Source organism: Sycon ciliatum, chromosome 2 (assembly GCF_964019385.1).
Source record: "Sycon ciliatum chromosome 2, ocSycCili1.1, whole genome shotgun sequence".
Classification (NCBI taxonomy): Eukaryota; Metazoa; Porifera; class Calcarea; order Leucosolenida; family Sycettidae; genus Sycon; species Sycon ciliatum.
This window is the reverse complement of record NC_088644.1, coordinates 28,814,471-28,839,080: the sequence shown is the minus strand read 5'-3', so window position 1 is coordinate 28,839,080 and position 24,610 is coordinate 28,814,471. Positions and strand designations below refer to the sequence as shown.

The following is a 24,610-nucleotide window of genomic DNA, read 5'->3' as shown; positions in this document are numbered from 1 at the left end:
GCCTCTTGTACTTATTGTACGGGTTTCAGACATAAAGACAGTACGAGAACGCTAAAAATAAAAATAAAAAAAGCCTCTTGTACGGGCAAAATAAACACAAGTGCAAGGTCCGAGAGAAAATGAGCTGATATGGCTGTGAAAACAGTCTTATAGTATACGGAGGAAGCTATAATGGCTGTGAAAACAGTCCAATAAGGAGGGAGCTAAAATGGCTGTGAAGGCAGTCTTAAGCGGGATTCACAGAAGCTTTTTTGTGATGCGACACGCGATGCGACAGGCGCGAAACCGGGAAAACCCCAAATCGCAGCCATGTCGCGGCCCACGCAACTGCCGCAACTGGGCCATCGCAGAAGTTGAGCTTGGCTCAACTTTTGCGATGCGATGCGATGCGACAAGCGATTTGGTGTACGATTTTGACCTTTTCTACAGCAAAGTTGTACAAAGGTGCAAGAGTTGCCTATAAATTTTTAGAAGTTGTGTCAAACCGCGCGAATGTCATGGTGACGTACCCAAATCAGCAAAACTTTGTCGCATCGCTGACTTCTTCTGTGAATGGTATTTCGCGAGTTCGCATCGCACGCATCCATCGCAGATCGCGTCGCATCGCGTGTCGCATCGCAAAAAGCTTCTGTGAATCCCGCTAAATGCCTAGCAAGGCGAGCCTCAGCCTGGACGAGGTCGACAGGCGCCGCGCCAGGCACAAGGCTGACGTGGCGGCAGATTTTTTGAATTTTTGATGTAAAAGTAATTATTTCACGGACGTAAGAATTTTACGTGAAACCTGAGGCTCTGTTTGCGAACGCGAACGCGAATTTCGTCTTGCTATTAAATCCTCCGTAATTATTGTGACTGGATATCCCGGATGTAAATGTGTCTGTTTGTTTGCGTGGATTCTTGCTACCCGGTCCCCGGAACATCAACTAGCAAAGACCGGCAGCTGTACACTATACAGGTAGTAGACATCCTTAGCAAAAGTACGATAACGCTAACTTTTACGGTACTCACTCCCAGCCGTGACAAAAGACGTTATCGGATAACGGAAAAACGTTACAGAGCTCAAAATAACGGGCCGACGTTCGTTATGGAAATTCTGCAAAAAATGCAAAAACTCGCATTGTTTTGTAACTGGCGGGAGATAAAAAGCACGTCTAGTCGTGCAGATCGAGAGTCGAGATTGCTTCCTCTTGTGACATTTAGCTTTTTGGCGAGTTTTGCCTTTCAGTTGACAATTTCTGCTTCGTGCCTTTCTCCCTCTATCCCATCTGGGAAACAAAGGACCAGTTCCACGGCACTCCTGAGGAAGAAATTCATCGGCCTCTCCCAGACGTGCTGGAGCTGGAGAACCCTTACAGTCTTCGGTGCTGCGTTTAGGAAAGGGTTTCCAAGGACCTGGGAACAGCGAAAACTCATGTTCGCCGTGCTTTTGCTATTCCAGAGTAAAAGACCTCGCCAAGGTATTCTTTCGGAACGACAGCAAACTAATCCCTGGTTCAAAATTTTGAATTTCCCGCATCTGTTTCCACGAAAATTCATATCGCCATGGTTGTCACGACTACTTCGTCTCAACTATAACGTACTTTGTGCTTAGGGAAAGTCAGCTTGAACGATCCGAAGTACGGAAAGGTTTGCGTTTACGTTAGCGTTTTTTTAGCTAAGGATATCTAGTGTGAGTGTACTACGAAGTGCCATAAAGAGACCTGAAAATGTTGCCATGGTTGATTTTGATGCTTATTATGGTCACTACTCGTACACTATAGACATGATGGCCATATGGAGAGCTGAGCTCAGTGAGGATTTGTACTTCATTTCGCATATTCGCAATGCTTATGCAAGTTATGGCGACGGTGGTAGGATGGGCAGGCCCAAAGGGGCAACTATTACTTCTAGTAAAGTCAAGGCAACGTTTTTTCACGGTGATTGGTTTCCCGCATTATTATATCTTGACTAGTTCGAGGGAAAGACACAAACTCATAATAATATTATAATGGAAATATCGAGTGTAGCTAGAAGTACAACTATTTGAGAACGGTTAGAAAGAAGAAGAAGTGTATGCACTCTTGCTACTAATCAGTAGTCTCCTGAGAGAGTACACTATTGTAATTTTGTAGTTCAAAGTCTACATGACTTTGATTAGCTAGAGAAGCTCAGAAAGATATCGCTGACCCTGGAGCGCCCGTCGCGTCGTGTCTGCGGATTGACACCGCATTATTTGTGTGGCTCAGATCATCAATGGACGGATACTGACAAGGGGAGGGTCCGATTTGACGGACGGTGGTACGCGTGGTAGATCTACATGTACGTGCTAAACGATGGTCATTGATTGTAAAAAATATCTCACCTACACTTAGGCTACAGACTAGTAGTACGGTACTAGAGGACAGCTGTGCGCCATGCATGCGCGTGTAGTACACGTGTATTGATTTGTCTTTGTTTGAAATGACCAGAGCCTGGAGCCTGTGTACATGGTGTAGGCAGAAGTGCAAACGTAAACGCCGTCATCCCCGCATCACAGGCTCACAGCCAGCCAGGCCTGAATGCCACTGCACTGCCAACACTTCTGAAGTAATAGTTCTGTGAATGAGTGTACTTCCGACAGTTCGAGTTCGACGCTTTGGCCGTCCTGGGACTGGGCCGTCTACATTGCACTGTGAGTGTGAGATCGAGAGCGTAGCGCGAGCGGCGTTTTATCCTGTATTTTCCGTCTTGCCTCTTCGAGCTCCGTCCAGTCGATAAAATTCTTTTTCCAGTTCAACGGGCCAGTGGCTACTGAGCCGAGAATCACACACAAATAGCAACACTTGATGTCGTGTGCGGCGGCGTTGTGCCGAAGTGACTCTCCTGCGCTGCAGCTGTATCTGTTGGCCTAGCATCATCCCTATCTTGATTTGTGTTGCTGCTGCTGCGGCTGCTGCTGCTGGTGCTGCTGCTGGGCGATCGGCAATGATCTGCCATTGATTCACTCAAGGCGCTGTTGCAAGAAGCAACGAACGCTCTCGTCGCACCTGGTCTGCAGGAGAAGCTCTGAGATATTGTGTGCTGACAGTGGTTTCTGTCATCGTGGTTCGCAACGAACTTGCTATTCTATATTCCATGACAGTGGAGAATACCAGAAACCTGCCTTTGACGCCGCTGGGCTTTCTGGAGCTGTCGGTGTCCAAAATTAACTGACTTTTGCGTTTCGTAGTGCGCAAGAGCCCACCATGATGTCGTCGCTGATGCACCTGTCCATGGCAGTGCTCTCCCTTCTCCTCGCCACAGTACGGTGTCAACAACTTCAAGCAGGTAGGGAACATTGCTAATCGTTACATTTTCTGAACATAGTCAGTAGATTTGCGTTCTGGGTTTGATTTTTGCTCGACCTGCCTGCATGATTGTACAAACGAATGTCACTAGTGCACTGACTAATGCTCGCTATTTTGTGAAATGGTATTAAAATACGTGCCTCCCAAATCGCGGTTGGTGGATAATTTGACCGTTTCACGCGACTGTATCGCTCTAGTGAAGAACCCCATTCTAAACTGCGGCGGGATGCTCAGGAGCTGTCAGCACACAGCGAAAACACTCTGTAGGCTGTATCTTGCTATCGACTCATTTGTGCTCTTGTCGTACGGTGGCAGAGCAGTGAAACCGGCGTGCATTGACGGTAATACTCGTTGACTTTATGTGCCCATATCTGAACCACATATCTGTGACGTCCTAGATGTAGTTAGATAGTAGTACTAGTACTGCAGACTCGTTGACACAACTGCTTCCTGAGTTGAAATGACAGCAGCAGGATACTGAGATAGGAACTGAGCGCACAAGGCAACCAACTGAGAACACAATGACAATGTCATGTAAAACTGTACTGTATGTTAGGGCTAGTGCATAACTCTGGGGATACCAGTACCGTACTTCCGCATATATAAGCGCATGTGCTTGTGCCAAGCGCATGTGCTTATGTCCGGACATAAGCGCACCCCCCAATTATAAGCGCATGCGCTTATATGTGAACACTATTGGTGAAACACCCAGGAGCTGAATATACATGTACTGCTAAGCATTGTGATAACATAGTTGTTTAGAACACAAACAAACCTTTGTGACACATATAAGCACATGGGCTTCTACGCGAACATGTTCACACAGCAAAACATCTTTTTTGCAGCAAATTTTCACTTATAAGCCCATGCGCTTATATGTGGGGAAATACAGTATGTTAGTAATACAGTGTACAGGGAATCCTGATAATTCGAACCCCGAATTGCAGAGGAAAAAGTTCTAATTATCCAAACATGCACCATACCCAGGGAGTCGTCAAAATTTAAAGGGGAAGTTAAGGCAAAAATCAAAATTTCACCAGTGGTAGTCTTCGGGGTGCTGAGTCCAATGGTCGTGGTCCCAGGAAGCTGAGACGCTCCCTTCCTACTTGAATCCCAATCGAACTCGCGCACTTCCACCGAAACTGGGTGACTGCGCCCTACTAGATGGGGATTTGTATGCAAAATGTCACTAAAAGCGCCATTTCGTTCTTATAAAAGCACGGATGACCGCGATTGGCCCATAATTATGTTGTAGTCTTTTGGACGCTGAGTCGATTGGTTTTGGTCCGAAAAGGCTGCGATGCAGCGTTCCTCCTTTATTCCCAATCGAACATGGTTGAAGAAGCGGTCACGTGCTCCTGCGTACACCAGTCACCTGGTCACCGTGCCTGCAGGGTACAACTTACTAGCCTGTTTGACCTTTTTTGGGTGCAGTCCTGTCACTCGAGTTGAACCTTGGTGTGAAAGTTGTCGCCTGCTGGCGTGGTGACCAGGTGATTTGGGCACCCAGGAGCACGTGACCGCTTGTTCAACCATGTTCGATTGGGAATAAAGGAGGAACGCTGCATCGCAGCCTTTTCGGACCAAAACCAGTCGACTCAGCGTCCAAAAGACTACAACATATGGGCCAATCGCGGTCATCCGTGCTTTTATAAGAACGAAATGGCGCTGTTAGTGACATTTTGCATACAAATCCCCATCTAGTAGGGCGCAGTCACCCAGTTTCGGTGGAAGTGTGCGAGTTCGATTGGGATTCAAGTAGGAAAGGAGCGGCTCAGCTTCCTCGGACCACGACCATTCGACTCAGCACCCCGAAGACTACAACTGGTGAAATTTTAATTTTTGCCTTAGCTTCCCCTTTAATGTTTGACGACTCCCTGACCGTACCCATAACACATTATGCATGTCAGAATGCTCACATTCATTCGGTGCCACGTAGAGTTGTGGTGACGATGCACCATAGACACAGATTTCTGTGCATGCACTCTGAACGGGCCAGTACAACAGTTTCACACTGGACTTCGAAGTGTGTAAAGTGTATTTCGTGGGATAGATCGAGGTTCGAGTTATCAAACGCTGTTCTGTGGGAATCCTATCGATTGAAATCTGTCCTCGAACGGAACGTTCTAATTTAAAAGCGGTGCATGTATTTTCTAATTTTATAGCCATATTCAAATTAATACGATTCCACCTGATTTCCATCTGATACTAGTACTGCACTTGTGTTTTTTTCAATGATCTAGTATCAAACCATTTTCAGAACAGTACTGTGTTGACAGAGTACTGAGAAGCAGCACCCAGGTTTTTTTTTCACGAAATACAGATATTTCACGGTTCATTTGACTATCGTCATAAAAAGGCCGCACCGGTTTCTTTGGGTTAATTTCGAGTGCTTGATTAAGGTGCGGCTTAGGGGTCGTCGCACGAGTTTTCTGTCGTCCCTGAAACAAACATCGTTGACTTCGTACTCGGACAACCTCTCCTCCCTCTGAAACGAACACAGCTTGCTATGCTGGACGACGAAAATCGCATTCATGTACATGACATATGTACAGTGTCGGTCGACTTGCGATTTTGGCTCGCACCACCTCCTCCTCCCCCCCCCCCCCCCCCCCAACGAATCATGTTCGTTTCAGGGACGACAAAAAACTTTTGCGATAACCCCTTACACTCCGGAAAATACGGTACACCCGGTATAAATGCATAAAACTGAACGCATCAAGAATTTTGTGAAACCTTGACTCAAAGTGATAGGAGTATTGTCCAACTGGTGTCTGGATATTGTGTAGTATTTTGTACTTTAAAAGTACACATATCTTAAGCAGATCAATGTGTGCAATCTCTCACGAGCCCGTCATTTCAAGGGTCTCCCAGGGGCACCAGTTACCATGAATGTGGGCTTCAGGATGGTTGGTTGGCTGCTGATGTGTTTGTGTGCGCATTGTACAACCATCCCAGATTTCTACTATGGCACGACTGTGGTGGACATCAACACGAAACTTGTTAATGGCAGCTTCTTGGACTTGAACGCCTTGTCGCGACCAGTGCTGGCGTGTAAGACCAGCGTGGCGAGTACTAATCTGCACATGACGCATAACACTGCGCGAGTAACTGCCGTTTCAGGCCGGTTAGGTATACCCAATGGAGGTGACACCTTGTTTATAGTGGCGTTTGAGAACGTCACTGGAGCGGACGGTGGTCAGTATGCATGTCACGTGAATAACGTCAGAACAGCCGTCATCAATCTGAGAGGTGTGTAGTCGCGGCGCTGTTGTTATCCCTGCGTGCTGGTGTTGGGTTAAGGGTGCGGCTTGGTCACATGCGGTGTGAGAGTGTGCACACACATGTGTACATGCATGGTACATGTGTGTGTGTGTGTGTGTGTGTGTGTGCGTGCGTGCGCGTGTGTGTGCGTGTGTGCATGTGCGTGTGTGTGCGTGTGTGTGCGTGTGTGTGTGTGTGTGTGTGTGTGTGCGCAGTGTGGGGTGCGCATCTGTATGTATCATCCTCGTAGCTTTCTCTCCTTGCATGATAATAGAATTCGCACGCAAGCAGAGAGAGACACACACATACCACACACACACACACACACACACACACACACACACACACACACACACACACACACACACACACACACACACACACACACACACACACACACACACACACACACACACACACACACACACGCCACACCACATACCCCGGCATACACTGGCTGTTGGTAACCACCCAGGAGAATGAAAGAAGAGCTAGGAGAATGAGAAAGAGAAGAAAGATGTGTGCGACCATAATTGTCGGGAATTGAACCCGCAACCTCTCGATTGGAAATCGACTGCTCATACCACTGCACCATATGGGACACACACACACACACACATACACCATTGGACCATTGGACGCCCATCGCCGGAGGCGATGATAGCGATGCTACAGCAGAACCCATGGCACCTTGTGCTGGAATTGACCGCCACTATTCAGCCTGGTCTACACCACATACACACACACACACACACACACACACACACACACACACACACACACACACACACACATACACCACACACACGCACGCACACACGCACACATACACATACACACACACATGCATTGCATTACAATCCTACTGTTTGGGTGGGTTTAAGTCAGGATCATACTGTTGAGAGTGAACGGCCATGTCTGTATGCGTCTCGCTCTCTCTCTCTCTCTCTCTAAAGACGCTTGTCATCATTTGTCATCTTTTCTGTTCATCTTTCCTTACCTTCTGATGCTGTAGTGAAACCGTTTGTCAGAGTATTCCCCAATGATCTGATACTCAACACTACATCCGCAGGACGTTTGACCTGCGTTTCCGAAGGCTATCCACCACCGGTTCAGCAATGGCGAATACCTTTCGTCACGGTAGATCGTCCAGTAAGTTACAATCCCATCTTCATTGACGGGGATAAGGAACTTGTGTTTCTGATTCACCGCCGTGTATGTGAGCATTCCAGCCACCTCCCATCCACGTCAAAATGCTGCTGCCTTGGCCTATAATTAATTTATGCCCGACTTGATAGCTTACCGGTCCTAGTATGCAGATACTGGTCCTGCAGAAAGAACATAACATGTTATCAGTCCTGGAGATGTCCTAGATAGGACATCACGGAACCCAGCATGCCCCAGCATACATACTATGCTGTTCCCATAGTAATCGTGACACGTGACTCAAAACTTCGTGTCGCGGCCGAGGAAGATGAACATGTCTCACTCAAAACAAACGCAACGAAGGCCTTTCGTCTCAAAAGTAATAATTAGTTGTCGTTCTCCTGGCGGCTTGCCTCAAGCGAGTCGAGATTCGTATCTTGCCTCTTGCCTTCACGAATTTTATTTTCCTCGTTGTGGAGTACGCCTGGACAAAGGAACTGGCAAGCGAATCGTTTCGGTCGCATTGAAAATTGCAAGTGCACAAGAGGGTTGGCGAAGCAATTAATTTGTGTTCGCACTTTCAGCAGAGCAGTAGCTGCTGCTGCGATAAAGTTTTTACTTTCGCCACTGGTTTCAGGCAGCAGAAGGATCTGGCTGAAAGCGATGGCGATACGTCCATGACCACCACGTCCTGGGTTGATATCCAAGAAAGACCGTCCAAGGTCCAGTTTTAGCCAAGAGCTGTCGTATCCAAGAAATCAAAAACGCCAATAGCAAGCTTTGGCCAAATAATATCTTCCAGGCAGTGATTTACGGGCCTAGCGCCTGCTGCCTCGTCGTCCTCCTCTGCATGGCCAGGTTTGGGGCGAAACGAACGCACGGGGCGTGAAGAAACATTCCAAAGGCAAAACATTCAAATAATTAGAAGCAATCGTTTCCGAAGAAGCGCCGCGTGGCTACGAGAAACCCCACATGAAATCCCCAAACGAAAACGGCCATTCGGTCGGTTATTCGATGGGGAATCGAATATACACTACCTCAATCCCCGCCGATGTCTGATATTCTCCGCCTATTCCCTCAAACTTGACCAATTCGGAAAGAAATCCATCGCCATTACGATCATGCATCCTCCACATACATTCAGAAATGCTCACGCAGCACTTCTTTTCATCGCGTGTGCGCGACCGACGCTTCCATGACAACTCTGGGACAGGTAACCAATCAGACTCATTCAGAGTGCGATGTCCTAGATAGGACATCTCCCCGACTGGTTATGTGCATGGCAGAATTTGTCGGCGGGCTTTCCCGGCTTTCCTGTCTGCGGGCATTGTCCTTGTTTGCCAACTGCATACCATGCACTACTAACGTTCCGATGAATGTGTGTCGGCCGTCAGCTGCAACGTTTCCTGTCACCGTTTCTACAGCTGTTGGTTCCTTGCCATGTAAACTGTTTTTGTACCCGCTGCTTTTCTTTCGCCGATAATGTCGGAAATGAAACTGGCACGGTTAAGAGCTTGTTTCCACTATATCCGGTATAACAGTGTTGCAATGCGATAGCAACTCTATGGGCCAAACGAATGCATGTTTTATTGCTCTGCTGCATGTGTGCTGCAAGTCTTTCAGGAGCAATTGTAGCAACTCGTCGGAGAATTAGAATAGTGAAACACATGCTTCCCCCCCTCCCCCCCCCCCCCTCCTTGCTCCAGCCTGTGACCGGGCATAGAAAAGAAAACGGAGAAAATGTTCCGGATTCGAAACTGATTACATTGCTTTGTGTGTGTGTGTGTGTGTGTGTGTGTGTGTGTGTTTGTGCGTGTGTGTTTGTGCGTGTGTGTTTGTGCGTGTGTGTGTTTGTGCGTGTGTGTTTGTGTGTGTGTGTGTGTATGTGCCAGCTAGTTCGGTTGGTGGGTACACTTATACCTGATTGTGTTGGGTCTGTTGCCAACAGGCTCGGCTGCTTGAAGGTGTATTGTTGTACCTACCACCTTTGTTGGTTTCAGGGTTCATATACTTTCTATTTGAAGTACAGGGGCGTAGGAAGCAGTTTAATATTGGTGCGGCGAAATTGTGAGAGGGGGTCCGGGGGTCCTCCCGCGGGATTTTTTTAAAAATTTGGGCCTAAAAGGCCATATTTTAACCCATTGACGGCTGAGCCCGAATATATTCGGGATTCAGAAAGACGTCAGGACGCTGAGCCCGAATATACTCGGGCTGACAGGCTATCCTACCGTACTAAGCTTCGTGTTCCAGCGTAGGGTTGAAGGAGACCCCAGAGTCGAGCGGTACATTTCCTGCATTCAGTACGAGGGGCTGCGGGTATGAATCCCGCTTGAATACTTTTTTCTTCTTTTTCGTCTGGTGATTCAACTCAAATTGGCGACTTTTTCGTATTTTACGCAATTTGGATGAACTTACTTGTCATATAGCACTTTGTTCCCCTTTCTGGGAACTATATCGAGTTCGTCAGCATGATGATTATAGCCTTGGTCAACATTTCACCAGAGTTCAACAACCTAGTTGCTTAGACTATGAAGTTGTGGAGCTTTACATTGGCCCTATTTTTAGCATTTTCTTCAGAGCCTCAGATGAAAGGCCCTGTAGCCCTCAATGGGTTAATGCTACAGAATAATATGAGAAATAAGAATATGCATGCTGATGATACACCGCATTGCCGATGTAAAACATGGTACCTGTACAAGAGTCGACAAGCCATCAACAATGTTGAAATGTAAAAAATAAATAAATAAATAAATTCGAAAATTATTGGTCCGGCGACCGCCGGGCCTGCCGGACCGGTTCCTACACCCATGAAGTATACATACCTGTTAACCATGGACTGCTTCTGGCTAGATTAACTCTTGTGTAATCAATGGTGCTAGTGAAGCTTATATCAGATACACTCTGATTTAGCCACCCACACTAGTAGCAAGTACAGTTGTCCCTCTCTAATCCGGCACTTGTTTATCCGGAACCCTTGCCAACCGGCGCACTTTCTGACGAAACCGATTTTTTCGTTCAATTCCTACATCTTAATCCGGCATTTGAATTCCGCCTCCGGCAGTGACTTTTTGAAACGAATCACTCAAACTGCACGTAGTTTGATTTCATAATCCGGCAGTCGTAAATCGCGTACCGTACAGGTGCACTCCTTGCCAGGCCACGCTACTCTTCAGAGTTCAGTTCAGTTGACAACTGTACTCGACCTCGCGCGGGAGAGTTCAGTTCGGTTGGTTGTTAGGACTTTTCCGAACCCTAACTCAATTTATACAAAGAGAACGACCAAGGAACTACAAGTAAGTTACGCTACACTGTCCACCAAGAGTACATGAAAACCGGTTTTCATGTACTCTTGTGTCCATTAACACCACCAGTTACTAAACAATCAGCTCATGCGATAACATTGCACGACACTGACCAACTCTACTGACGTTCTACAACTAACTACAACGTTCGACCTGCATGATGTCGACTGCTTGCGTGGCCTTCTCAAGAGGGTCAATGTTGTCCAGGAGACAACGGCTAAGCAGTCAACCATACTTTCTTATTTTAGCAAGGAGTAGTGTCCTGCCAATTTTCAGGTGTGTGTGTGTGCAAGAGTACATGTGAACATGTTCTCTGTTTTACTTTATCACTTTATCACTGTGTATATTCCTGGAGAACAGTTGAGAATATAAAGCCGTGCACCAAATACTTGGGTCGACACGGAAAAACCCTGCGTTTTGACATATGATACATGCATGCAATTGGGTAGGGCCGGGTCAGAGGGCAGGATTTCTTAATCCAGCACCCTCGTTAATCCAGCAGAAAACGCCGTAGCAAAAGGTGCCGGATTAGAGAGGGACGACTGTATTACCTTCACTGGGGGCAGGGGTAACTGCAGTTGGATCCCCGGACGGATACCCTGATGCCGTCAATCCTTTTTCTGCACCTTGTCCTCACCCACTTACTGAGGTGTGGTGAGCCCATAAGTGGGATCATTTCAAGTCCACCCTAGTTTGGGGATTTCAGGGGTGTCGGCCGTTGGACGGTTCAATGGCCAATTGAGTCATCTTTCCAAGATTCCTTTTGAGTCTCTCTCCCCTCTCCCGGGGAGACCCACGTGACCAGTTTTGTCAGGGAGCAAGTACAAGTGTGTGTGTGTGTGTGTGTGTGTGTGTGTGTGCGTGTGTGTGTGCGTGTGCGTGCATGTGTGTGCGTGTGGACATGGCGGTACCGTTTTTCTTTCTTTTTGTCACTCTGCTGTCTCTTTGCCGTCTTTTACATTTTTGTATTCTTTCTCCTGTTTGCATTGCAGGACTTCAATTTTTACCATGAACTACCCGGCTTTCGGAGAATCAACTGCACAGCCTCCAATGCTGCTGGTTCAACGACAGTTGTTGCAAGATTCTTGTCCTATTGTAAGACCCAGGGTGTAGTTAGCTGCTTTTCACTCTCGAACCTCAATACAGTCGAATGTCACTTATCCGACCACTTCGGGAATCAGGCATGTTGGATAACTGGATATGTTGGATAACTGATATCATTAATTTTTTAATGTGCAGATATGGCTGGATTTCACTGATTTATGTACACAATACCCAAAAACATTCATGCATATTCATGAATTGCTCCATGTACACATACATGTTAGCATACTTGACCACATCTACTTCAAGTAAATGCATATTACACCGTATAATATACAATTTTTTTTGAATTTTACTGTTGAGAGTCATAAAATTACCACTCCCGGGCTTGTCGGATAACTGACGTGCTCGGATAACTGGCGACCGGATAAGTGATATTCGACTGTTTATATGTAAGCATATCCACAACAACGATATCGCCATGTTCTAAAAGATGGTTTCGTCAGGTGTGTTTTTGCCAACATTCTTCAAACATGGATACAGCTGTTGGAGAGCCTTCAATTTCTTTTCTGCGAGGCCTTTCATGAGTGCTACTAAATGCACACCATTTTAAGTGTCCCCCATGCGATTATCATTTCTGGGGTATATGCACGTCAGATCAACTTAGAACAGAGAGAATATAACGTGTCATTTGTATGGCTATTCTAAACCGTTTTCTTGTGATGCCTGCCGTATGGTTTGTGCTCGCAGCGCCGTTAACACCGATTGTGCCGTACCCACCCACTGTCAACGTTCCCTACCGACGCCACTTCGTACTGCCCTGTGAGGTGACAGGCTACCCCACTCCCCTGGTCTATAGCTGGTTCGAGGTCAGCCCGGACATGTCCACCACGCCAGTGGCGAGCAGCCTCATACTTGCTAACAACAGCTTGTCGCTGACGCCGGCCCAGACCTCTCTTCCGAAGACCTACCGTTGTATGGTGCGCAGCATGCTGCCGTGGGACCCAAGCACGGATGCCCAAGCACCGCTCGCCATTGACCGCACAACAAACCCTGTGTGTGAGTAGAACAACATGTTTAGTGAGTAGCTTATTTTTTAAACAGGCGATGCGGAAACCATAATCTTTAGAAAGTAATAAATACACACGTGTGCGCACTCACATCACAATCATGGCAACTAATGAAGGGTTCCAGAACGTTTTCTGGTCACAATTATCAGTGGAGTTCGTGCCTGAAGGGAATGCTGAAACTACAATACCGGTAGGATTTATACACTTGGAATGAAAACACGAGAATGCAAGATGAGTAAGAAACTAGGACGTACTTCGAAAATAATATAATATAATTATATTGCACAGTTGAGACGTGTTAGGAAATTCAGCAAGATAGCAAGGTATACTGTCAGGTGCGGTGTGACTGTGTGTATTTGTATTTGTATTGTGAGTGTGAATTTACTGGAAGAGTGAATTCGCACCTGCACATGCATGATTTCTCTGTGGCATAATTCTCTGCATGGCCTAACTCTGCGGCTCCGAGGCTACCAGATTATGTGATGTGTAGAGTTTACTGTGCTTTTGAAATTCGAAAACAAAAGCTTGTCAGAGATGATGTATGGGCGTGATAATGTTGATCTTTCTCCTTCACGCATACAGCTGCACCGCTGATCACCCAGTATATTGACATAGTAACTGCATTGACACCGTTTGTGACGGTGCGGTGCTTCACGACCGGTGCACCAGCTCCACGGGTGACGCTGCTGCGCAACGACCAGGAAGTCGTCAAAGTCACTGGTCCGCCCGGTGGTTTCAGCATCTCAATACTGAATTCAGAAACCACCACCAGTGTGCTCCAAGTGACCCAACGCACCGCTCAGTACTCTATGGCCTCGGCAGAGCGAGCATCAGGTATCTACACATGTATTGCAAACAACTCTATTGGCGAAGCAGCGATGAGAGCAATCGAAGTAACTGTCACAGGTACGTGTGCAAAGCACCCGGCATAGGTAGTCATCCACTGCCGTGCATTTGTCGTAAATGAACTTTATCACTCCCTTAGTATTGACTCGCATAGAGTTTTACTTTACCTAAGCAGTCAAATATTCCTGCATATTTCACTCCTTAGGGCTATATTGACCGCTTATATTTGACTCCTTTTTAGCGATTGAACACATGCTTCGGTTAGTCGTGATAAATCTAATATTGACTTCGTACTTGGTCAGTGTAGGAAATAGAAGACCTCGGCTTCGCCTCGGTCTTTTACTCGGCTTTTATTTCCTATATTGACCTCGTACTCACTCAATATTAGATACATATACACAGCTTGTGTGAGAGCCGGTCAAACACATAGACATGCACATGTCATGTACACACACACACGTGCACACACACACACTTGCACACACACGTGCACACACACGTGCACACACACACACACACACACACACACACACACACACACACACACACACACACAGTTTGCATTCTCCACCAGAAAGCTGAATACTGTACCTTTGTTACATGTATAAATAGCTACACATAGTGAAACTACGACTGTATAGACACCGGCGTTATGCCAGTGCATGCCGCGTATAGTCTTTACTATACAAACAGTCTGCTGCTCAATGGGACATTGATAGGGTACGATTGTCATGGTGTGAGGTACTGAGTGCGGCTGGGTTATTGAATACCAGGACGGTGTGTAGTAGGATTAATTTTGGAAAGTAAATTAGTTACATGTCCTCTGCGATTCGTGGTCGGTGGTTCTCCTCTTAGTTACGCCAAGAACTGATCATCGGCTGATTCCAAAGTGTTGATGGGGACAATGGTTTCTCCGCGCCTGAGCAACTATTCGTATTAATATTAGTATTGTGTTCGTTTCTGTTCAGATCCACTTCAGTTCCGGGAGCAGCCGACTAGCTCTAACACACTCGTCGGTCAGACGTTGTCGCTGGTTTGCAATACTACTGGATACCCACCGGCCGTGTATACCTGGTTCCACAACAGTACTCTGATGCCAGGAGCCACTGGATCCTTGCTGACTGTGCCTAGCGCCGGCATCAGCAGCTCTGGAACGTATTACTGTACAGCTCTATCGACGTCCGAGTACTCTTCCAAGACGTTTGGCTCAGTGTTGACGTCCACTACGGCCAATGTTGCTGTGATGCGTAAGTGCTCTCCTGGTTACTACTTCACACGCACGCATATCATTACGAGATGGGAAGCCCATCGTTTCTTCTCCAGTTTGACCGGGTATTTCATGGATGTGGCCTGGAAGCAATTGGTCGGGAGTTTCAGTGAAAAATGGTCATCTTGGGAGACATCCAGTACGTCTTTGATAAAGTGTTTGTTGCACTTCAAAGTATTGATGTACATATGCGGCTAATGGTTTCAGCGTTGTAAAATCCAGTTAATTTGAACCTCAAATTTCCAGGCTCCAACTTTGAGTTAACAAGATCTTTTATCATCTCAATGCAAGCCCATGTGCTGATCTACGTGTCCGAAATGATTGAAGTAGCATTCTGTCTCTCACTTACCTCCCCGTCCCCAATCTTTCACTTTGGGCAGGGTATGTAAAATGATGTGTGGATATGCCGGAATAAAGGTGCATAAGTGAATCCATACACCTCCCTACAGTACTCAAGTGCTGCCAAACCGTCCGATTTTTCCTACAATGTCCGATTTTTGAAGGCTCTTCCGAAAATCGGTCCGAAAAAGGGAACGTCCGAAAAGCAGCCAAAAATGTCAGGGATTCGTACTTTCCTATGCAGAAGTCCTGTATTTTCACTTTTCAGCGCAACTGAAGGCACAAATCACAGTACCTGTACAGTAAAAAGGCTAGCGCTTACTCATGCATTACAAAATTCATGACAACTTCGGGGGTGCCATATCGGTTACCATGGCAACGGAGCGAATTTTCATGGTATTTTGGGCGTTATTTTGAATTCCTTGGGAAAAAAATTGCTGAGGAGAAAAATTCGCACCATGTGGCCAGCCTTGGCGGTGAACATGGTGCAGGGTGTCCGATTTTGGGCGAAAATTATTTTGGCAGCACTGGTACTCTCACATGGACATGCCGACAGTGCAGGTCCACGGATATGTGCAGTCAAGTGCAACTAACGAGTACATAAATTACAACTCAACGGATCACTGGCATCTGGCATTTCAAGTCTATTCTGTGTGTTGTGTTGGCTTGCAGTTCCCGCCCGAGTCACTGGCCTCACTGCCAATCCGACTGTGATGGTAGAACTTGGGGGCTCCGTCAACATCACTTGTAACGCTGAAGGTCACCCGCCCCCGACCATATCTTTCCTGATGAACAATGCAACCATCGCGCCATCCTCTACATACCTTATTACTCAAATATCAACGTTCTCGCAGACCTTAAGCATCATGTCGGCGGGCATACCGCAGCAGGGTGTTTACGCGTGCAATGCCAGCAACGTGGCTGGCTCGGATGCAAGAGCTGTTGAGATCAGCGTGCCAAGTAAGTCACCGTTTGCCTCGGTCATCAGGTGTGCACTGGCTGGTGTGTGGTCAGGCATGCGTGGGTTATTGTGTGCCTAGTACTGTACACGCAGAAAGATTCGTCATTTTCATCCAAAGGACTTTTGAACTAAATTTAATGCAGGACTAAATGTCGATTTGTGTGGCCTTTCACTACGTTTCAACATCCATGGACGAAAATTTCCACCAGACAGCCTGTCTTTCTTTGCCGTTGAACGAAATCATTCATGAAGTGTCTTTGTTAGAATAAATTTCAATTCACTCCCCGGTACTCTTTATCTACTAGCAAAAGTACATAACCCCAAGAGTGTGCAACTCCACTATGGGTGCTGTCTCGACTGAATTTCAAGTTGACTTCATTTTTATGATGCAATGCGCACTGCACACGGATTATCAGACGAATCCGGAACCGGTGGTGGACCAACGCCAATCTGATCCCGTACAAAATATTGCAAAGAAAAACGTGTGATGTGTTGACACTCGTACACATGTTGTAAATCACGGGTGCAAGGAGCATTGCGTCATAAATAATGACGTCAACTTGAAATTCTGTCGGGACAGCAGGGTGTGTGGGAGTTGCACATTCTTGGGGGGTTATGTCCTCTTGATACTAGCAAGAGGACATAACCCCGGGGTTATGGACTCTTGATACTAGTAATGCAGTATGTGGTACACATCATCATACACTTCTCCACACACATCGCCATACTTATACACATCCTCATACAATGTGGCTATACACCTAGCCATACACATCACAGTACACATGATCACACACATTGTCATACACATCACCATACACATCACCATACACATCACCATACACAGGTGGGAGTGATACGAGCATTTTGCCACTCAGCTAGCTCCCATATAAGGCGGATATGACATCATTGCATATCCTCTATTCTTTCTACAAAACGTAACTCTTTCTTTCCTAACTCTGCCCACTCGCAGGGAAGCCGGAATTCGTGTTGCCTATTCCGCACCTGCATGCCGTTCCCCTTGGTGGTGTTTTGAGTCTGCTCTGCAATGTATCTGGCCATCCCCGGCCCAATGTGACGTGGCTACACTCCGGACGAATACTATCACAGCAGATTGGTTCCTCCACTCTCCGTATTTCCCCCGTGAGCGGAGATAACGCCGGTGTGTACACATGTCGTGCAAGTAACCCCTCCGGCACCGCGTCCAATTCCACAATAGTCGATGTTCAAGGTACGTTAACATCGCCGAGTCACATGCACACTGTGAAGACGATTTCGCTATGTATTCCTGCTGTTGTTGGTACTTGTTATTCTCTACTGAGTGTGTGTACTTCAATCAATTCCCTTGTGTCTGTGGGTCACTACCCAAGGCATCAACTGTAAACATAAAAGAAGAGGACGTTTAGAATGTTATTAATGCAACCCTGAGTGCATGTCATCTATTCATGCTTTGTATTTCGGCAGAGGCTCCAGTCATCACTACTGCGCTGGAGGACGTTGCAGTGCAGCTCGAGGGAGCAGCACGGCGGACATGTGTGTGCCGGGGAGAGCCGCAACCGACTCTTCAGTGGTATCACAACGGCGTACTGGTGCAGTCTAATCCAAGCGTCGAGATTCAGACTGACACTAGTGTAGAGGATACTGTCTCCAGCACGCTGACGGTGCTGAGAGTCACGGCAGCAGACTATGGTCATGTACGGTGTACCTTTACGAACCGATGGGGTATGGCAACGTCGAATGCGTCCCTGCAGAGACTTTGTAAGTATTGTACGGGCCAAAACCATGGTTGCTGAATTTTAAAGATGTTTTTGATAGTGAGCAAAATGCCCAACGTTTTCGTTCCCTTCTCTATAGGGCTATACAGGGAATGATGGAGTAATTCAAGAATACTCAGTAATTTTGCACGTTCGGATCGTCCTGCTGCTTGGTTCTGCTGCCGTCGTTGCAGGCGCGACTTGACGTTGACAAATTTATACACGCCTCGAAAGATTTGTCGACATGTTTTTGATAGTTCTGCTATTGTGGGTTGCCCTCAAGACCTTTGTTAGCAATAGGCGTGAATGTATGCTTTAAAAGGTTTAAACTATCGTAGTCGCTGAGTGCAACTGCTGAGTGTTCTGGCTGAGGATCGATGTGCGTATTGTCCAGCGACGTCATCCTTGTCCCGTGATAGCCGTAGCCCTAGCCACTCTGGCCCATTGTTGCTTGCCGGTGATGCTGGTGATGCTGGTGATGCTAGTGACGCTAGTGACGGCGGGCGATGATGCTGGTCTTTGGACGAGTGCAGAAAAGTTCGCCTGACTGACTGACTGACTGACTGACTGACTGACTGCCTGACTGACGCTAGCAAGAGCTGTGTTATACATTATAAACTTTACCGGCCCATCAGCAACACTTGTACACACCAAATGTTTTGTTTGCCCAAAGCTTTTTGCGCATGCTTTATTGAGCAGGTACACTGTGAACATCGTGTAATCGTTCTACCATTCCTTGAACAGAAATGCATAAGTCAGCTAACCTACTTTTCAGTACAGTGGTGCTAATTGAAATGATGACTTGGCTCCGTGTTTTTTTCCTCTCTTTTCTTTCAGTTGCTCCACCGGCAGTGGTGTTTGGATCACTCAGTGCCAGCAATACCACAACCGGCCCGGTCGAGTCGAGTATTGTGCTGAGTTGGTCAGTACCAGACACGAATAGCCTGACTCAGCCCATCGACAATTTCACCGTGGAGTACTGGCTGAACGGTTCTTCGTCAGAGCCAAACATGGCCTCGACTGTTGTACCACCTGTAAGTGGTTGTCCCCAGTCGTGTTACACGGCAAACCAGTCCCGAGTCTACTAAGCAGTGGGATAAAATGATTCTGGCTGCCCCCAGTGCATTTCTGAACTAAAAAAAAGGCTGGGCTCACCTGGGAAGATTCACGATTGGTTTCCAATGTGCTACATCACCGCAGTCGATATTGTCACGAATTGTGACTGCTTTGAAGACAAAATGTTGAACGGCCACTGCTGGGGTGACGACCACTCCATAGCTTAGAGTGGCGGAGCATTGCTAGCCGTAAGCGAGGGTCCCTGGTTCAAGTCCTGATGGTGACAGTCAGTTTCTTCTTCAGCCTTTCCCCGTTTTCAACTCCTTCAAAACTTATGAATGCTCAATATTTGCAGGTGAAATTCCTAATATGCCTATGTAGAAAGGAAAGGGACATATGGATACAAGTTAAGAGTAGCTGTCCATCACTGCAACTAGATACTACCGTACTGGCAATATATGTTGCCGCGTAACGCGTAACGCAGGGGGGTGCGGCGTAACGCGCGACCAGGCTAGTGCGACAAATTTTCGTTGAGTTCGTAACGCGCGTCCGGCGGGGTGCGGCGATCTTTTCATTGCAGTTTGCACTGCAAAAAAAAAGGCTGAAAACTGTGAAAGCACGTGTACCATTGTGTACCTGATAGTTAAAATATACAGTCTTCTATTGATATCGTTGTCGCCCTTTGCCGTCGGGTTTGTAACAGTTGGATAGCAACTGAATTTCTGTGCCTTCAATGTGGATGAAAAGAAAAAATGATGCGGCAAAAGCAAAAAAATGATGCGGCAATAGCAAAAAAGTGATGCGGCAATAGCAAAAAAAGGACTGCGGCAATATAGAAACCTGTGTAACGGCTCCTGTGCGACTTTGCATGTAACGCCCTGCGTGCGGCAAACATGTGCCAATGTAACGCTTCATGGCCTCACTGCGGCAACATATATTGCCAGTACGGTATATGCAGTCAGAAAGTTCAACACTTACTCTTAACTTGTATCCATATGTCCCTTTCCTTTCTACATTTCTTATTGTCTCAACATCCGAGTATTATCCCTGCGTTTCTATTTAGATTGAGCTCAGCAATCTTTTACCTGGTGAGGTCTATTTCTGGAGAGTGCGAGCAGAGAATCAGGCAGGATCCAGTAGCTACTCTGCTGTGGAAACATTCAAGACTGGTAAGATATGCGTTGCTTGGCCTACGCTTGTCTTTCGTAGCTGTTGTCTTTTCGTTGCTGAAACGGCACAGGGCTACACTATTGGTGGATAGCTGTGCGAAATCATGAGTCTGTTCCTGTTTTCCTGTGTATCGTATTAATATTAATATTAAGCTACATACTTGTCTTACGCTGTTTTTGTGCAGGAGGAACGCGTATCGTTACTACCATGATCAGCGTTACTACGGACAGTGGTACTACGGACAGTGGTACTATGAACAGTAGTAGCATAAACAGTAATTCCACGGACAATGATACCACGGATATTAATACCAGGGATAGAAATGCCACGCACTGTAGGTGACGTTGTCTGTGTTCTGTTATTACGAAAGCTGCCGGCGTACTTCTTGCTCACATCGCGCTCATCTCCGCTTGTCCTTGCTTCTCGTCACCCAACTCATCCACCTCCTCGAGATCACCATCATTCGTTCGCATCACCATCACCATCACCGTCACCACAATCACCTTCCATCTCATCACCATCAGCCCCCTTCTCCTCCTTCTCCTCTGTCTGGCTTGCTTTCAGTCACTTTGATACTGTAAATATACAAATTTTCGGCAGCTATTTAATTTCGGCTTTATTCAGCACCGACCCAAAACGCCTAAATTAAAACGCCGATGAAATTTTTCACAGCATCTGTCGCACTATACCATGCCCTCTACCCCACGCCGAAAATAAATCGCCGCCAAAATGTCAAAAATCGTGAAGTGCCGAAATGTTGTATATTTACAGGATCCACTACTGTCTCCATGTCATTCAATCATCTATTACGTGTATTCAGCACTTTTGTCTTGCTCGCCTTTTGTAGCCTACTCTTCAAGTCATTCCTTGGCCACGAGGACGCAGATCAGGAACTTTCAGCTGCATGAGGCAGAGCAGAGAAATGGGTGTTACCATACACACTTCTAAGAACAATGAGGACGAGATAGCAAGTTACAAAATACACCAGCCAATTCTTACTCACATCACACTCATCTCCTGTCTTCTCTTCACCCAACACCTTCACCTCGTCATCGTCGTAGGTCTCCTCCTTCTCCTCCTCCTCTTTTTCATCATCATCATCATCAGCAGCAGCAGCGCCATATACACGGCCACCATCCATCTGATCTCCATCAGTCCTCCTCCTTCTCCTTCAGTCATTGCCTTCAGCCAATCCAATATCCATTATTGGGTCCATGTAGTGTATTCATCTATTGCATGTTTTCAGTATACTGTAAAAGCAGAAATTTTCGGTGGTGTTTTATTTTCGGTAACTTCGGTGCCGACAATTTTTACCGAAAATAAAACGCACCGACATTTTCGGAACAACCGATACTGTATACATGTAGTACACGTACACCTACCTGGAGAACGGGTTTTACCGAAAATTTCCCGCTACCGAACCGCCGATTTTGGCGAATACCGAAAATATTACACCACCGAAAATTTCTGCTTTTACAGTATATTTCTTGCTCACTTCTTGTAGTCTATTCCTCAAGCCATCCCTTGGCTGTGCATGCGCTGACCGGCAGTTTCTCCACGCGTAGTGTAGAGCTTGTGTATATAGTGGTTTCACATCTATCATGACCATCAAGTGACAGCCATGTTGGTTCCAACTCCACTCAACCCCTGCTTCTGTTTGTCACATAATTGTTGGTCCTGTTGTGGCATTCACTCTACATTGCTCATTCCGACCTTCAAGTTACGGACGCCCTTGGTTTACCGGGTGCCTTGTTGTTAGCGATAATGGTTATCACCCTGGCATATTAATTAAAGACGTCACCATTTCCACAACACTCGGCAAAAAGTAGTAATATTTCCACTAAACTCAACAAGTAAGTAAAGGAATAGCTTGTAAGAAAGTAAGAGGAAAAAGAGGAGGTGTGGCAAAAGGGGAAAATGCACGGTGCAAAGACAAACCCCCAAGGGGTGTCGCGTGTTACCATCTGCCATCTCAAGCTTGAAGGCCTCTTGTCAATCGTCCGAGTGGGGAGATGGCATGGGGCTGAGAATAGTAAGACTGTAGTTGTGAGCTTAGACAAACCTGCCTTGTTGTGATGTCTTTGTTTGTCATTCAGCTGAAAGACCTCTGGATCAGAAGAGCCTTATGTTCTATGGCGAGATCTGGTTCTACGCCTCTTGCGGTGGTGGCGGAGCCTTGCTTCTAGTGCTCATCATCGTCCTGCTTTGCTGCGTGTGCAAGAAAAAGGAAGATCCAGGTAGGTCAACCTGATCATGACAACAGAGTAGTTTTCTCTGCATATATAGCAGCACTGCTCCATGAAATCCAACCAAGCGAGTCAATGCTGTGCAGCCCTAGACCTGCCAACACTGGGATGTAAGCGCGCACAGGGCACAACCTTGATTCACATGATTGGATTTCATTGAGCGCCACTGTACATTGAACATGCCTCGTCGCTTCAAATTAAAACCGAAGCAGAACTCACTGTGCTTCCCTGTGAGGTTTTCGTTGGGTTTTGCATCTTGCTCGGGCTGCTCTGGACTTGGTTCCAGATCCGACCAATCAAGTGCGTTCCTATAACCATTGCCGCCATTTCCTCGGTTGATTGTTGTGCGTTGCAGACATCTTTGATCCGGACGCGCCGAGCCTGAAGAACGACACGCGGTCCACTGGGGCTGCTGACTCTCAGCTTGCTTTTCGCACGGATCACATGGCCTTACACCAGACTAGTAGCACGACGACTACCAGCGGTGACTTCGGCGTACCTCCGGTACCAGATCCAGTGCACCTGGCTCAGTTGCCACCCACTGTACCCGCCGCCGAGTACCAGCATGCGTATGCGTTGAAGCCGCCTTCCAAGCACGTGTACCAGCGCCCGACCAACGGCAATGCGGCTTTAGATGGCAATAATGGATATGCGGAGCACTTCCAGTTCCGAAAAGGATCGTCAATGAGCAAGAGAGACCGTTTAAATTATACTACTGACAGCAGCACTAATGTCAGTATTTCGGACACTATCCTGCAATACCAGGAAAACTCATCTGTGTGATTGTCCCGACCTAACTCAAGCTGTACCAGTTCTGCCCGCTATGCTCTGTTTCACAGGAAAGGAGACATTTTGAATAGTGATAATGTACATCGAATTGAGCGCCTTATCGCCTTCCGTGCACTTAGTACCACTTCCACTTAGCTTGAAGGCGTGGGATTCTAGTGTATATTTGCTGAAAATCTAGTTAGATTTATGCAACAGTTTGCCTCTCCGCTGTAGCCCCGCATGATTTCCGCACAGTCTTGCACTTCAACGACACTGATCCATGTCCAACTTTCTCGGCTTCGTAGCACTGTTTAGAAGTGACACAGACTCTAGTAACCGAGCCACACCCGTCATCATGCTCACAAGGGATCTTGTTACCGCTGCAATGCTGTGGCATTACGTTTATCCAACCACCTAGCTACCAACGATAGCAAAACTAACAACTAGTCCTAGCGAAATATATATTTTTGTCTACATAGCGATTTGTATTGGCCATGATAACCGTGAATGTGCCGGCATGTACTTTTTTTTTTTTTTTAGATCAAGTTGACCGTTTCTATTCTACCCTACTTGGTCCATGCATCATGTAGATCTCCTGTGCAGGATTAAAAAAAAATATATATATATATATATAATTTTTTTCCTGTCAGCATGTCTAGAATTTCTACGTTGATTTCATTGTGCATGCTATTTTTGGTTTAGCCGGCCTGCTTGAGGTGTTATCAATAAGTTTGCATTTCTGTCCAGCTGTCCAGCGCATAGCCATAGGCCATCACCGTGAGTTGTGTATTGGTCATTGGCACAGTGTTTGGTTTGGTCGATTTCCGCCTTTTTTTTCTCGTCAACACTGTGACGGATAAAAAATATACAATGCACACGGTTAGGTCAGTCCTCTGTGTGTGTGTGGGGGGGGGGCTGTGTGTGTGTGTGGTTGCACGGTTAGGTCTGTGTGTGTGTCGGGGGGGGGGGGGGGGGTGGCTGCCTGCGTGTGTGTGTGTGTGTGGGGGGGGGGGGGGTGGCTGTGTGCGGGGCCGGCTTTGGGTACATTGGTGTTTGCGGCACCGGCGAGGAAGCA

General features: G+C 46.8%; 1 protein-coding gene across 1 annotated transcript; it reads left to right on the top strand.

The window, feature by feature from the left end:
- Positions 1 to 2,546: 2,546 nt before the first annotated feature.
- Positions 2,547 to 24,418, top strand: LOC135809573 (hemicentin-2-like). Its single transcript, XM_065322950.1, has 14 exons — positions 2,547 to 3,282; positions 6,261 to 6,554; positions 7,582 to 7,718; positions 12,007 to 12,109; positions 12,809 to 13,117; positions 13,711 to 14,034; positions 14,943 to 15,221; positions 16,253 to 16,540; positions 17,515 to 17,772; positions 18,006 to 18,299; positions 19,133 to 19,329; positions 20,415 to 20,520; positions 22,618 to 22,758; positions 23,123 to 24,418. Exons 1-14 carry the CDS (start codon positions 3,201 to 3,203, stop codon positions 23,548 to 23,550), a joined length of 3,240 nt encoding a protein of 1,079 aa, XP_065179022.1. The 5' UTR covers positions 2,547 to 3,200; the 3' UTR covers positions 23,551 to 24,418.
- Positions 24,419 to 24,610: the final 192 nt, after the last annotated feature.

Bases quoted from the DNA above. Each gene is read 5' to 3' on its own strand.
- LOC135809573 (XM_065322950.1), top strand. From the start codon at position 3,201: ATGATGTCGTCGCTGATGCACCTGTCCATGGCAGTGCTCTCCCTTCTC. The intron at 3,283-6,260 runs GTAGGGAACATT...CAACCATCCCAG, and splicing joins GTGTCAACAACTTCAAGCAG to ATTTCTACTATGGCACGACT. The intron at 18,300-19,132 runs GTAAGTATTGTA...CTTTTCTTTCAG, and splicing joins TGCGTCCCTGCAGAGACTTT to TTGCTCCACCGGCAGTGGTG.